The sequence below is a fragment of the Triturus cristatus genome, chromosome 7 (assembly GCF_964204655.1).
Source record: "Triturus cristatus chromosome 7, aTriCri1.1, whole genome shotgun sequence".
Lineage (NCBI taxonomy): Eukaryota > Metazoa > Chordata > Amphibia > Caudata > Salamandridae > Triturus > Triturus cristatus.
In genome coordinates, this window is record NC_140590.1 from 344,145,588 (window position 1) to 344,161,430 (window position 15,843).

The following is a 15,843-nucleotide window of genomic DNA, read 5'->3' on the forward strand; positions in this document are numbered from 1 at the left end:
CTTGTTCTGTCACGTATTGATTATGGTAATGCCATCCTTAATGCAATCCCCAAAGTACACCTAGCTCCAATCAAAGCTGTGCTCAACCTTGCTGCCAGGATCATCACGGACTGCAAACGCTTCGATCATATATCCCCGGCTATCAAATCTCTTAAATGGCTCCCTATCGAAGGCAGATCTGCCTACAAAACCGCCTGCATTACTCATAAAGTCCTCCACCAAAACACTCTGCACTACCTCTCAAAGAAACTCCACACTGCGGGCTCTACTCGACCTCTGAGAAGCACCAACACCCTACTCCTTATCCCACCTCTGCATAAAAAGAAAGCTACACAATCTCGCTCCTTCTCTGGCAATGTCCCTATTTGGAATGCCCTCCCAAAAAACCTGCGCTGTAATCCCTCCTATTCTAGTTTCAAAAAAGACCTCAAACCCCACCTCCTCAATTATTATTGGGGTTCCTAACCTCTGTCCTACTCCTGATTTCCCATCTATCACACTATATTTGTTCAATAATTATATACCATATTCTCCTGTTTCACCATTTACCTAATTACTTAAATGTATTGCTCCTGCCCCTGTTTATTTATCTGGTTTTGTATAATGCTCATGTTGTCTGTACTTTGTAAATTTTTGATGCACTACCTTTCATATGCTTTTATACCCTATGTGCCTTATACTATCCTTATCTTGTAAAGCGCTCTGATACATCTGGGTCTAGCCAGCGCTATATAAAACCTTCAAAATAAAAAATAAAATAAAATTATGCTGCAGTGGGAATTTAATCTGTTTCTTGCTTTCTTGATGTGCATACATTTTGAGACTGTGCACCTTTGCTCTTTGAGGTTGCTGACCCTTAAGAATGTTTTTGTCATTGCAATCACTTCAATGCGCTGTATCCGTGAGCTGTAGATTCTCTTGGTACAACAGCTGTAAACCACCTTCTTTCCAGACTTGGGCATCTTTTCTCTCAAGGATGATATTGCACTTCATGTGGGGTAGTTGACCACGTTTCTTCCTTTCTTTACTCAGCTGCATCCCTCTAACGAGGAGAGACTTCCAACAGTTGGATACTAAGGGAGCCCTTATTTTCAAGTTATACCGGACTAAGGAGCACCTGGTGCTCTACCAACTCTTTGTTGAATCCCCCGGTGCGAACAAGGGAAGGACACTCCAGAAATTGACCTAATCATGAGAGATAGCCCTTTTTGTAAATGTGTGCTTCCAAAGAGGAGTCTCTTAAGTGCCTTTGGGCTCATTCCACCAAAGCCAAAACCGACACTACTGCATAAGCTGGGGGGTGTTCCTGTGATCCACACCTTTACCAGACTCTATTGCATTGACTCTCAGGACTTTAGGGAAGCCCACCTCTCTGTGCAAGGAAGCAATTGCTGGAAAATCTATGGAAGTTTTGGTTAAATAGAGTATTCACCAGAAAGAGTGTTTACAAAGGTAAGTAACTTTCTCTTTTAGATCTCTGAAGATTTTGTTTGTGGTTTTGTTACTTGTTGAGTTTAGTCTGAGAAAATTAAAATCCTGCAGTCTTCAAACTGTGTAAAGTTTACCCATATCGCTTGTTGCAAAATGATATTACAACATTAAAATGGTGTAGGCAAGCGATGATAGCCAGGAGTGGAGCTCCTGGCTTGCGTGGGGGAATCAGCACCCTTTATGTCCTTTTTGTTGACTACAATTAGGGCACCTGATTTAACTTGAGGACTAAGTGAATTTACTTCTCCAAAATTAGCACAACTGATGGCCCTTCCACCTGATCAGAAACTCAAGAAATCACAGGTTTATCCTTGGGGATATATAGAGTTTTGCAGTTTTTACCTTGCTGACTCTGACAGTAATTTAACATTACCCCAGTATTGGAACTTTCATAGATTCTCATGCTTTGTATCATTCCCCGTCGTCGGAATGGGAGCCTCGGTAAACAAAAATATATATATATATATATATCATAACCATAGAAACAAAAGAGAAAAATAGGCCTAGGCCTCATCTCATTTTGTAGTATATCACCCTCTTTGTGTAAAAGAGCCCAAACTTTTGCCAGGACCAATCAGCACAGCCTCACCCCTTGGAACCTTCCTGAGAGAGCTCAGAGCCTCAGATTTTTCTACCGCACGTTGTGCTAGGGAGTCTCCACTGAGCTCTGCTCAGTTTCTCAGAATTTTACTATTAGACTCTTTATTTACCATCTTTTGTGACATAATGTCAGAAAAGGAGAAGAAAGCCTTATTCAGACCTTGTGCTTCTTGTGGGAAGAAGAGACTGTTTGTGGAAGATAGGCATGAAAACTGCATATACTGCCTGTACCCGGAACACAAGGCCACAGACTGTAAAATTTGTCGGACCTTCTCTACCAAAACCTTGAGAGACAGAGAGGGTCAGTTGCTGACGTGGCTGCAGAAGCTAAAGACCAGGACGGAGGTTCTCTCTTCGGATGAGGAGGAATCAATCTCTGGTACCTCCTCCAGGAGATCTAAGAAGAGGGGTAGGTCATCTCCCTCCACCTCTGCGGAACCCCCTCTCAAAGCCCCTCACGGGATCTCTGAAAGGTCTGATGAGGCTGGTCCCATGAAATCTCCTCACGGCAGTGTAAAGGAGAGGCAGGGACGGGCTGCTGGTGTGGACGTAGCCCTTAGGGACAAGAAGGAGGTTGCAACATCTTCCCCTCCGTCCCAAAAGGAGAAATCTGTAAAGAAACATGCTGCAGAAACTCCTCAGTCAGTTCCAGTGAAGAAACAGCGCCCGTCGACGCAGGCTAAAGCAGGTACGTCGACGACGATCTCCATAGTTAAGACTGTTTCCATGGGGTCGTCGACGAGACCGTCGACGATATCTACTTCATCGTCTACGACGGCTACTTTCTCGTCTTCGACGGCGGTGTCGACGACGAAGACCACATCGACAATGACGACGACGACGAGTTCGTCGATGTTGATGACGACGAGTTCGTCGGCGAGACCGTCGACGGTTGCCCCGTCGACGATGAAACATGCTCCGTCGACGAAGAAGAAGGCTCCGTCGACGACTGCTCCGTCGACGACGATTCCGGTACTGTCGACGTCCTCATCGTCGACGACAATTCTCGCCCCGTCGACGACAGTTACCCTTCAGTCAACGATGTCGTCGTCGAGTTCGTCGACGCATGGAATTCCTTTGCCAACGACTCCGTCGACGGGACCATCGACGACGAAGAATTCGGGATTTGCCATCCAGAGATTAAAAATTACGCCGGACATGACTTCTCCTAGGCGGGTCACGCTTTTGCCACCATCCATGCTTCTCGATGACTCGGAGGAGGAGGAAGAGGATGGGCAGTATGGGGACGCCTACAGCCCTTCAGACCTGAATGTGAAACAGCAGGACACGGATACTGAGGACTTTTATGGTCCAGAGGTGCAGGAGGGGCGACAAAGCTTTTCACAGGAAGTACACCCCCGCTCTCTGAGGCAGGATATGATAGCCTTGCCAGTGGCTTTAGTGACGGATTTGCAACTGATGCTGCAAGACTATAAAGCTTGTTTTCCGTCATTACCAGACCTCACACCGGTGCGTCCTTCTACGTCTGTGGTGCCACGAGACATGGCAATAGACTTGCCACCTCTGCCTAAGGACATACCTCGTACCACTTCAACGGTGGTACCGTTAGTGGTTCCTCAGCCTTCATATTCGGAACCTGCAAATCAAGACACACAAGATTTGGATACAGATGAGGACGATGAGGGGCATGTGATCCCCCTTACTGATCCAGGGGATCCGGATGGGGACCCTGATGACACTGGTATGCAGGATCCGGATGCTGTGGGCCGGGAGACAAATATATCGCCTCCAGCAGATATTGGTGGTTTCCATAATTTGATGGAACGGGCATCCAAGAGGTTTGGTCTGCCCCTTACAGTGGAGCAGTCCGACTGTTTCCTATATGACTTTAAAGCACAATATAGGAAGTCGGTCAGATCAATTCCCATCATAGAACATGTCTGGGATGAGGGAATTAAGACGATGCAGAATCCTGCAACGGTCATCCCGGTTCTTTCCCGGCTGGAGAAGAAATACAAGGCCCCTGAGGGCAGTCCTGCATGTCTCCTAGGACAGCCTAAGCCGGATTCCGTAATATCGCAGGCCGCACAGAGCAAGTCAAAGAATCCGTCCACTCCGTTAACCACGCCTCCGGATAAAGAAGGCAGGAGGCTGGACAATGTGGGAAAAAGATTCTCCACCATGGCCAGCTTGTTGGTGCGTGCGGCTAATTCTCTGGCTATTCTAGGCAGGTACGACCGCCAGATGTGGTGCGACATGGAGCCGTTTATGGACCAGCTACCAGAGTCGAGTCAGGAGGAAGCCAAGCAGGTTCTGATGGAAGGGGAAAGATGCTCTTCGGAAGTCATTGACTGTGCGATGGACATAGTCTCTACTGCTTTCAGGGCTTTGGCAGGGTCAGCGGTCTTGCGCCGTCAAGGCTGGTTGAAGGCGACCTAGTTTCGCCAGGAGGTCCAGAATAAGATCTTGGATCTTCCCTTTGACGGGGAGATGCTTTTTGGTAAGCATGTGGATGACGCCCTCCAAAGCATAAAGAAGGACACGGACACAGCTAAGTCCTTGGGGTCTTTGAACTATCGCAAGGTGCCATTCAGAGGAGCACGTGGTCGAGGGTTTTCTAATTACAGAGGAAACCAACGTCAATATTCCACACAATCAGGACAGTCCTATAAAGGTCAATACTCCAGCCAACGCCAAGGTCAGTCGGCGTCTTTCTCTCGTCAGTCCCAGAGAGGACGTCAGAATCGTCAGGGACGAGACAACGCCAAGAGGCAATAGCGGCCTCCTGGCTCTGGCTACTGTTCCTCCCCTACCAAGAACACCGGTTGGGGGCAGGATCTCTTTTTGTCTGGACAGCTGGGTTCTTTTAACATCAGACCGGTGGGTCTTAAATATTGTTCAGAGTGGCCATACGTTGGAGTTCCAAGATCTTCCTCCAACAAGAGCTCCGGACGCCCGTCCATCAAAACATCTCCGACTGTTGCATCTCGAAGCCCACCAACTTTTCATCAAGGGGGCGATAGAGCCCGTACCTCTTTCGCAAAGGGGCAACGGGTTTTATTCCAGGTTCTTCCTGGTTCGGAAGACGGAAGATACATGGCATCCTATACTAGACCTAAGGGAGCTCAACACCTATCTCATCAAACTCTCTTTCAGGATGGTCACTCTCCAGGATATTCTCCGACTACTGAATCCGGGAGATTTTTTTTGGCGTCCCTGGATTTGGAGGATGCATACTTCCACGTTCCGATCCACCCAGCTCACAGGCAATATCTACGCTTCACAGTAGGCAAGAGCCATTTCCAGTTCAAGGTGCTTCCGTTTGGCCTTCGGTCGGCACCTCGAATATTCACAAAGATGCTGGCACCAGTCGCTGCTTTTCTAAGGAAGCAGTCCTTGGAAGTGTTCCCATACTTGGACGACTGGCTCGTCAAGGCTCCGTCGTTCAAGGCAACGTCTCAGGCCGTGTCAACTTGCATACGGTTGTTCGCCCATTTGGGTCTTCAGCTCAACATGTCCAAGTCGGTGCTGATACCCTCCAGGTCACGAAAGTTCCTTGGGGCTATTCTGGACACGAAACTATGCACGGCTCGTCCGTCGGAGGAGCGTCAAGGCAAACTGACCACCTCCGCTCGTCAAGTGCTGCACAGGAGATATGTATCGGTTCGACGGTACAAGTCCTTACTCGGATCGATCTCATCCTGCATACCTTTAATACCGCATTGCAGGCTTCATATGCGTCCTCTACAGGAGGAGTTGGACAAACAATGGCGCCAGGCAGAAGGGTCATTCAACGACAAGGTGTGGATAACACCTGCTATGCGCAAAGCCTGCGAATGGTGGCTGGTGAAGGAAAACATCGCAGGAGGATTAACGTTTCGGATCCCTCCTTCTCCTATGGTGGTGACCACAGATGCTTCCTTAGAAGGATGGGGAGCTGTCCTCCAGGAGCTTCAGGTCAGCGGTCACTGGAGTCCAGCAGACAGACTACGCCACATCAATCTCTTGGAGCTGAGGGCCATTAACTTAGCCTTGCTGGCGTTCCTTCCCAGACTTCAGAATCGTGCAGTGCTGGTCCGGACAGACAACACGACGGCCATGCACTATATCAACAAGCAAGGGGGAACAAGGTCGCGGACTCTGTCCAAGGAAGCTCAGACGATCTGGGATTTTGCGATCTCTCACAAGATCACTCTGCAAGCCAAGCATCGACAGACGGAAGTGACTCACGAGTGGGAGTTAGATCAGGCCACGCTGGAGGCAGTGTTCAAGAGATGGGGTACTCCGACCATAGACCTCTTTGCGTCCCCGGAGAACGCCAAGTGCCGGTTTTACGCAAGCAAGGTTCCCCATCAAGGGTCTCTGGGGAATGCCCTTTCGATTGCTTGGTTCGGCGCATTTTGCTACGCCTTTCCTCCCATTCCCCTCATTCCTCGAGTTCTCAGGAAGGTCAGGGCGGAACCATGCAAGATGATTCTCATTGCTCCAGCATGGGCGCGGCAGTTCTGGTTCACGGAACTCCTGCTTCTCTCCCAGGATCGCCCGATTCGCTTGCCACTGATTCCATCTCTGTTGTCGAGGGATCAGGGGCAGGTACTCCATCCGGATCCAAAGTCACTACACACACAACTGATGGCCCTTCCGCCTGATCAGAAACTCAAGAAATCACAGGTTTATCCTTGGGGATATATAGAGTTTTGCAGTTTTTACCTTGCTGACTCTGACAGTAATTTAACAGTTTCACATAGCTCCCAAACATTTTCATCAAAAAAGATGATCTCTGGGAGAACTCTGGAAGGCAGGCAGAAGTTCAGACTGCCAGGCCTGCAGGAGAGACTTTAAGGAGCAGATTAAGCATGTTCTAAGGGGCAAGTAGACGTTTTGCCATCTACCGCAGCTCTCTCCTCACATTCTAGACTGCCCAAGAGGTAGATATAAGAAGCGCAGCATAAGAGAGATTAGACAAAGTTCCCATTTGACATCGAGAACAGGTACTGTGGCAATATGCTCCCCTTTGAGACATGTGACATCCATAACATCAAATTACTTAACATTGAGAAGGTGCAGTCGGTAGCCGTTGAAACCTCTTTCAGCGTCAACAGTAAAGGCACCCTCTTCATTGACGTTCAGACCAAAAAGACACTCATCTACATTGAGACCAAGAAGACACTCTCCATTTGATGTTGAGACCTCTATCTGATCATGACTGCCTTCTGGATCTTTGTCACACTTGAAGCTTTCAGTGTATTGACTCCATCTCCAAATAAGGAGAAGATTACCAAGGTCTTCTGATTTTTAATATTCCAGGTTGTACTCTCTTCTAACCATTGATGTCACGTCGTGGTTAGCTTCTCACCTACTCCTTAGCCACGGAGTCCAGTCTCACTACATTTCTCTAGACACCACTTAAACTTCAGTAGCTTTGAGCTCCCCACAATGGCCAAAGTCACCAGTGAGCCCTCAAGTAATACCCACGCTGCATAGGCTTGCTCCTAATAGAATTCTTTGAAAAAGGAGAAGAGCATGCTTTACATACAGATCTCCTATGAGCTCTCATTCTCTTACAGCGTACCCTAGACAATATAGTGAGAGGTCAAGTTCAGAACTCATATGAAATGTGGTCACTCTCCTTCAAATTCATTCTATCCTTAAGATTATTCCTCTATCAGAAATTATTATTTACTTTATCTGATTCACCTCCTGCAAGAGTATCGCCTATTGATGACATCAATACCATCAATGAAGTATATTAGTAAGGGGAGCAGAAGAGCTTGACATCCCTAAGCAAACAAATACCACTTCTACATTGGTAATCTTTGGGACATTTCATCTCAGGGCATCAGCTAGACCTCTATTGCCTTTAGTCCAGTGTCTTTTGTAACCAACAATGCAGTTATTTGTTTCTTCAGCATCTGCAGAATTTGCTCTTACTAGTTAATGGAGAAAAAATATAAAGTTGCGGATCAGGAGCCTCTTTTCCCTATTATGGATTCACCTCCGTATTTGATCATAGTGTCTGCCGCGAGGAAATCGCATGCAGTTGCACCTTCTTCCGCTGTTCCCCTAGGTAGAAAGAGCAAGCTGACTCATAAAGGAAAGGTGTGGCATTGCTGCCACAGGCATGAAAACAGCAAGTGTTATGGTCTTGCTAGGACCCTATGACAGATCTCTCTGGAGCTCTTTGCAGAGAGTCACTGAAAAACTGGTAAGAGAAGACAGGCAAGATTTCCAAGAGATCTTTCATGAGCGAATGTTTGAAAACTAGAAGCCCAACAGAGGATTCTCAGCCTTTCATTCACTGGCAATTCACTATTCAGATTGCAGGCAGATGATGAGACAGCCCGGATGAACTCTAAAAGAATACTCTAAAGATAATAGGCCTTGAAAAGAGGAAGGAGTATAGGAGACACTAAAAGCCTTTTGACTAGAGGTACATCCCACAGAGAGTTTAAACCCCTCAATGGTGATCACAATAGCACCAACACAAGCAACCTTTCCATCAGAGAAGACCTTAGAAAGGCAAAGGAGGGCAGTGTCTTTCCATCAGAGCAGACCTTAGAAAGGCACAGGAGGGTAGTGTCTTTCCATCAGAGAAGTCCTTAGAAAGGCACAGGGCAAAGGAGGGCAGTGGCTGCAGGAAAACCTCCCAAAGAACTATGAAACCTTACTTCCCTCCACTCTGTTAGTCACTCTGGTGGGGGAGGGGAAGTGTCAAAAATGATCTGCAAGAATGCCCAAATATAGCAAAAGACAAATGAGTCTTGAATATTAACTTAAATTGAACTCCTCTCTAACACCAAACAAAGCTTGTTGGCATCCTCAATAATTGGTTCATAAGGAAGTGAACACCTTACTTCAGAAACTTGCAGTGGAGACAGGAATGTATTCCTGTTACTTTCTGGGTCAAAAGAAAGGACTGAAAAGAGTATTCAGACTCATACTCGATCTGAAACGAATAAACAAATGAATAAAGAAATAAAGATTCGGATTTTTGATATTAAACCAGATTCATCCTTAATTATAACAAGGGAACTGGACGTGTGGAATAGACTCACAAAATGTGTTCTTTCGCGTTTCTATGATAATGAAAGTTATTCAACTTATTCAAGGCTCTGCCTTTGGCTGAAGTCTGCTCCATGCACTTTTTCAAAGTTTATGTGGAGTCAGACAGACTTGTCAGATCTCTTGCATCTGCAGGTGAACCCTATAATTAGCATGCACACAGATATTAGTATGTTATAATGAGTTAGAATTGTTTATGTGCTATCATCACTTAATTCAAGTGCCTGTGGTACTGTAGGCTTGTATATCTCTTTGTACACGGTAATAGCATGTGTGGTTCTGCAGACTTGTGCTGCTCATGCTTGGGACACCTAATAACAGACTTTGAAACCGCAGGATTGTGCTGTTCACTGTCAATCCAATCTTGGCTAAGCCGGTAAGTCTGGCTTTTATGTGGTAAACCATGCATTTAGCATTCATGTAACCGCGCGTTTCCATACCTTAACACGTGAAGCCAAACCTATTGGCCTAACAGAACTGATGTGCGATCTGTGGCTTTATTTTCTGTATTTTAAGTAATGTTATTTTTGTTCTGTTTTTAACTTTTCATTTACAGTAACTCGTATGTTTTGCCCTCTATATGAAATGTAAATAAATAAAGTAAGTAGAATTAGAAACCATGTAATGTTGGTTAGTATTTTAAAGAAAGGTCATGGTTGAGCAGAATGTTTGCATGGGGTTGTGTTGCCCATGAGAACAAAGATTGTTTGAAAAGAAATAGGTACCAATTAAAAACCTCCCTGTTAGCCAGTGTTGGTTTTTGGCAAAACATTACTGAATCATTGGTCGTCACTAGGTTTAGAATGTGGCCCATCTAACGCAAGTTGATTGTTTAAAACTGGATGTCCCTGACGACGGCCAGTATATTGTGTTGCCAATAGTGCAGAATGACCTGGATCAGTGACCTAAATCTAACTTGAAATCCACCATGATGATTTAAAGGTTGGGAGGTGAGTAGCCGGGGAAGCCCTCCCAGTTAGGCAGCAATCCATTGGCACTGTGGTCACATAGATGTTTTTGATGTTCCTGAATGAGCAGGCATGACGGTGATTCGAGCAGATACAGAGGTGGTTAGAGAGGTTTTTAAGCAATGGCTACTGGTAAGACCTGGGTTATACAGCTTTGTGAATTAGGAGCACACAAACTAGACAGGACTAAAAAAGCTCTAAGGTTGGTGTACATGTTCTGTATGGAAAATGAAGTTGCTAAATGGACTATTAAGTTTTGTTAGATAATGATTGTCGAAAGAGTTTAACCATGTTGAAGATAAGCATGCTGGATGCAGTCAGATTTAGTGGGGTGGAGTGTTGTAGAAGAGATATCCCTTAATGATTGTTTTCACTTCACAACTCTTTCTTTTTTCTTTAAGACGTTCGAACCATGGAACAAGTAAAGAAACAAGTCGAGTCTTGGCTTCAAACGAAAACAGGCCTGGACATTTCCTTCAACATTGATCGAGCATTTGAAAACCTGCAGAGACTTCACTTAAAGCCTCAGAAGGAGACACAGACCGAGAACAGGCCAGATCCAGCTTGAATCCCTGGGTGCAGTGAATGTAATATGAGTGGAACGACAACGTTTATGGACCATCTAGCTGATATTCTGGCTTCGTTGAGCGCACCAGAATCGGGCAGCGTGCGTACGTATTGCTAGACCCCTCTAACTTGAAATGCCAGCTGTAGGATAAGAGCATGAGTCCTCTACTCTTGCATTCAGGTTCTCATCTGGTCACTGGTACACACAGGATGAGAGGTGCTGCCCGCATTAAGTGTTGATAGGTGTGGCCGGAAGGGGATGGGACTCTGCGTCCTGGTGTGATGCACTACTGCTGCAGACTTCAAGCCCGGCCACAAAATGTTTACGCGTTTGCTGCTGCACTCGTAAGACACTTTACAAATTCAGGGGTAGTTTTAGCTCCCAGCAACCTGCATCTTAAAGTTTGAAAAGCAGCTTGTACTGAGTCTCTCCTTTGACTAGTCGATCGTCATTATCACAAATGCTTTTGCTTGAAGTTCTGTAAAGCGTTTTTCTAATTTTCAGGTGTGTTGTTTTTGTCTCATTGTCAGTACTCCCAACTTCCTCTCCATGATGAGGCATATGTAGGTCCTCCAACACTGTGTGTTTTGTAGGGTGAGATTCTGTAGCCGTCAGGCAGGATCAGCTCATCTGCAACTTGTATTTCTGCATTAGTGAAAATTAAACTACACTTTAAGGAATACGCAGTACCTGGGGACATTATTTCCATTTTTGAGTTTTCCGTTTGGTTTAAGTTATCTATTATTGTAGTCACATTTTTCTCAGCAATTGTTTCATCATTGTTTCCTCCTTTCATTATTGGTTTCCTTCTGAGTACCTCTTTTTATTTTCAAAAGCTTCTTTTCGTAACATAATTCTCCTGGTTTTTTGATGGGCACGAATTTAGTATTAACAAAAGTGAGATTTCAAATTGATTAGATAACCAGGCATGTTGGATAATAGCACCATGTTTGATTTCAGGTCATGGCACCAAGATAAATAGCATATGAAAGGACACTTGGTTGAGAAACACAGATAGTCCATTGGATTCTCCTTGTCTGGCTGCAAAGTGGTAGTGTTTCTTTCTTGTCATGTCTCCAAAAAAGTGATAGACTCTTTCAGGACCTACAAGCAGAAAGATTGAAGTCCTTCATTCTGCGGCTTTCTTGAACAGATTGCGGTCCTCAGTGTGCATAGAGACCGTTCTTAGTGCTTTAAAGATCTCGCTTAAATGCTTTGATTTTATAGTCTTAAGCACCAGCGGTTATTCATTCTAAATCACTGATGGCCCTGTTCTCAGATGCTTAGCCTTCTAGTAAGAGTTTAATGTTGGCTCCCTGAATTATCTTTTGAAGTGTGTGAGATCTCTGCACAGAATCCAGATCCTTATTTTGAGGCATTACCTCTTCCTGGACTGTCTGCATTTCTGAAGCTCGTGACATTCTGCCAATGATTTCTCAATGGCTTTGAAACCAGAGAACCACATTTTTAAATTCCCTACGCTCTGAAACCACATCCAGCTGTATTTTCTGTCCTGTCCATATTAGCTGTCTTCCTGTCACAGATTTGGACTGTTTTCTTTTCATATCCATAAATGTTTTCGAAGCGAATAGGATTTAATTCCGAGCTCTATCATTACCATTCTTATCTCCAATTCCACGACAGTAGTATTTACTGGTAGTCACAATCCTACAAACTGTGGTATCTCTTTGCTTCTAGGTGTTAAAATAAAATATTGTATCAAATAGGAAGGAAAATGTGCAGCAGGAGCTGTTTTGGAACTAAAGAAAGTCCAATGTGCTCTAATTGTTAAATTATATACAGTATTAGCAGGATGTGAAGCAATGTAATTAAGCTTATGAACTTTCTAAAAGACAAACAGTATTAGAAAACAAGGTTTGCTTTAGAATTGTGTGTTAGCCCCAAATCTAGCATTTGGAATATCAGATGCCCTCGGTGGCTCCAGAAAATTTTGCCTCATGAAGACATCTGTGCCAGAGGACCTCTTGATGTTAGACCTTAGTTGGACATTCACCAGAACGTGGTTGATATCCTGCCGCACACATCTTGCATCCCCTGACTCTTTTAGAGTGGCAACCATCCTCTGAGCTGCGTAGCCTCAGAGTTTTGTCCAGTACAGCTTCACCATAACGATTCCCGTCAGAAGCTGCGCGCAAGTGCCCTCTGCGAGAACTAGCAGCATGTGCGGGACATTAGTGTGTCTTTTTTCAGGGATAGATATGAGCTTCAGTGGTCTGTTTGAGAACATTCAGAAGTGCAAAGAAGTCTACCAAGCTTCCTCTGATTAGCTGATCTGCTATCTGTATGTTTTTTTTAGTGTTTTTTTTTACAAAAGCGGCTCCGGCCATTAGGCTGAAGCCTCTTTAATGGAAAAAGTGCCATTGTGGCCGGGAAAGCAAAATACACCATACTCTAAACTGGACCCGTCACACAGATGTGCTAAGCAAATTTGTAGGCATTATCTTTGAATACTGTACGCTTTTTGGACAAAGAAGTTTGCTGTGCTGACATCTGTGCCTCCGGATATAGAACTTAAATACTGTTGTGAAGGAATATACTGTTTATATGTCCTTTTGCACTGATTAAGGGCATTCTGCTTGAATCCATACATCATATTGAACTGGAATTTTTAGCAAGTTACTGAAGCTTTTGAAGTTTCTAGCAGGCACCAGTATGCGAAGATTGTATATTGGGTTCCCATCCAGAACTTAGGTCGTCAGGGTCTCTTGGTAACTTGGTTTTAGAGAATATTGCTCCACCCCTCACATTTTCAAACATGTAGGTGCTTAGAAATTCTAAGCAAGATTGTAGAAAAAAGCTCTATGCTATTGCAACAAAAAGGTGCATGCTACAATGGAAAACCAGGAGAGCTTTACAGCAAAAGAATAGATCTTAATTCTTTTAGCGGTTTAAACCTCCAAATGAAATGCCACAGGTGATGCAGTCGTTCTGCTGCAAGCAATTCCACACAAAAGAATTCACTGTGGACTGTGAACTCCCTGCTCTGAACCGCCCTAGAGCCGCATACTATCCTTCAGAGCTTCCACATCCCAGTTCTGTGAAACCATTAAAGTAACAGAACTGATAAACAAACCCCTGCTAGGATGTAATGTAGCACAAAGAGATTTCAAAACTCAACCAAGAATCATCAAGTAAAGGATATTCTGAAATCCCATTTGTTCGTGGCCGTTTATGACTCGGGATAGAATAGCGAGCTGGATGTTTACCTTGAGCTCCTTAAGAAGGAAAGCCGCACGTGCCACACAGATTTCAGAGCAAATTGAAGTTTGCAATGTATTTATTTTAGTGTAAGCAGAGAAACCTTCTATAAACAAAATTAACATTATTACTCTAAAAATATATTTCTTAAATGATTACAAATGTGTATATATTGGTTGATAAAAATAAGCACTTTATACCAGACCTGTACATAGACATAGTTATTTGAAATTGTATTTAAATTATTAAATGAAAGGAAATTCTTTGTCATATTATTTTGTAGTTTGTAATTCCATTTTATCACAGTCTTAAATGATCTTACGTATCATGAATAATGGTACCCGCTACTATATCGTAATATGCATAAGAGTGCTACACACTATTAGCACAAGTACCACACCACCCCAAATAGCCTTCATGGCCTTTAAACATTAGGAATGTTCTTCAGGCACCTTGGAAGTCTAATGCAGAAATCTGACCATAAAAAAGTGTAAACAGTGTCTTTGAATACCAGTAGTTAAAGTGTTGGTTATAAATATATGAACCTTGGATTATACTTTCTATGATGTAAGACATCATTTGAATAATGCATTTTCTGATGGATACATCTGCCAGTGGATTCTTCAGCTTGTGAATATTCCTGCGCCAGCAACATTCTGAAACTTTTGTAGCAGTCCACGCCGATGAGGTCGAAGACGACGTCACAGAGGAACGGCACCGCTCGCGACTCCGCTGACGTCACCGGCTCCATAAGAAGACCTCGTCGGCGTGATGACGTCAGTTCCCTTTTTTCCGCGCCGTCGCAGCCAACGGATTTTGGGAATCGCTGTTGTTAGCGTCGTTGATACTTTGTGTATTCTCGTTATTTTTCCTGTTCTCTTTCGAGGATGTCGACAAAAAAGTCTGGATTTAAGCCTTGCCGGGAGTGTGGCAAGCACATGTCCATCACAGATCCTCATGAGGACTGTGTGTGGTGTTTATCGTCGGACCACGACGTGGATGGCCGTACCAGCTGCCGCAAGATGAGCACGAAGGCTCTTAAGGAACGGGAAGCAAATCTCTTCATTGCAAAAATGAAGAAGGAGAAGAGAGGGAGAAGAAGATCGAGAACGAGGTCGAGGTCTCGATCGAAGTCGAGGTCGGCGTCGAAGTCGACTTCGGTACATACTTCTCGAGGCAAGAAACATAAGAAAAAGAGAAGGCACTCGTCTCGACACCATTCGGATAAGAGCTCGGCGCCGAAGCCGATGTCACCTACTCCGCGTCGGAAGGACTCTGTTTCTCCTTCTCCTGTGCCGGATTCGCCTGCTGGTCCTTCATCTCCAGTGGTCTCCTTGTCTCCGGCTTCACCGGTTCCAGCTCGGACTTTGACGCCGGTTCTGTCTCCGGCGCCGGTTCCGTCTCCGGCCCCGGAAGATCTTCAAGCCCCGGGTGAGCCTGCGACGCCGCTGATTCCACCGTCGGCGCCGGTTGGCCCGAGTCCGGTGAGGCCTGACCAGTACCCTGCCTTCCCTGGGCCAGGTCAGGACCTCTCGCATTACTTAAATGCGATGTATGGGGTGTTCGCTCGAGCCATGTACACCTCTGGTGCACCTGCGGGTCCGATGGGTCCAATGGCATTTAACTTGGGGGTGCCGCAAATATATCCACAGGCCCCTTTCATACCGTTCTTTCCAACTACGCCGTCTTGGAATCCTCCGGCTCCGAGGACGTCGACGCCGCTTCCATCCTCCCTGGCTCCGGCTCGACCTCGTTCGACGCCGATGGCTCCGGCAGATCCACGTTCGACACCGGCACCGGCGCCATCGGATTCGAATACGGCGCCGCCGATGATTCGGATTCGGTCCAGAAGGGAGACTCAGAGGATTATTGAAGAGCAGAGGTACCTTCAGGAGAAAGTGGAAGAGGGAGAATTGGTGGAGTCAGATGAAGTATTCGAAGAGCTTAAAGAAGCTAGTGGACTGGATCTGTCTC

The 15,843-nt window shown here is 45.3% G+C and overlaps 1 protein-coding gene across 3 annotated transcripts in view; it reads left to right on the top strand.

The window, feature by feature from the left end:
• Window positions 1-11,330, top strand: part of TMEM143 (transmembrane protein 143) — a 283,275-nt gene extending 271,945 nt beyond the window's left edge. For all 3 annotated transcript variants that reach the window (XM_085616468.1, XM_085616466.1, XM_085616467.1), the window contains exon 8: window positions 10,484-11,330. In XM_085616468.1, the coding sequence (XP_085472594.1) occupies window positions 10,484-10,650 (167 nt within the window). In that variant the 3' untranslated portion in view covers window positions 10,651-11,330. The remainder of the gene's footprint in view (window positions 1-10,483) is intronic.
• The last annotated feature ends 4,513 nt before the right edge of the window (window positions 11,331-15,843 follow it).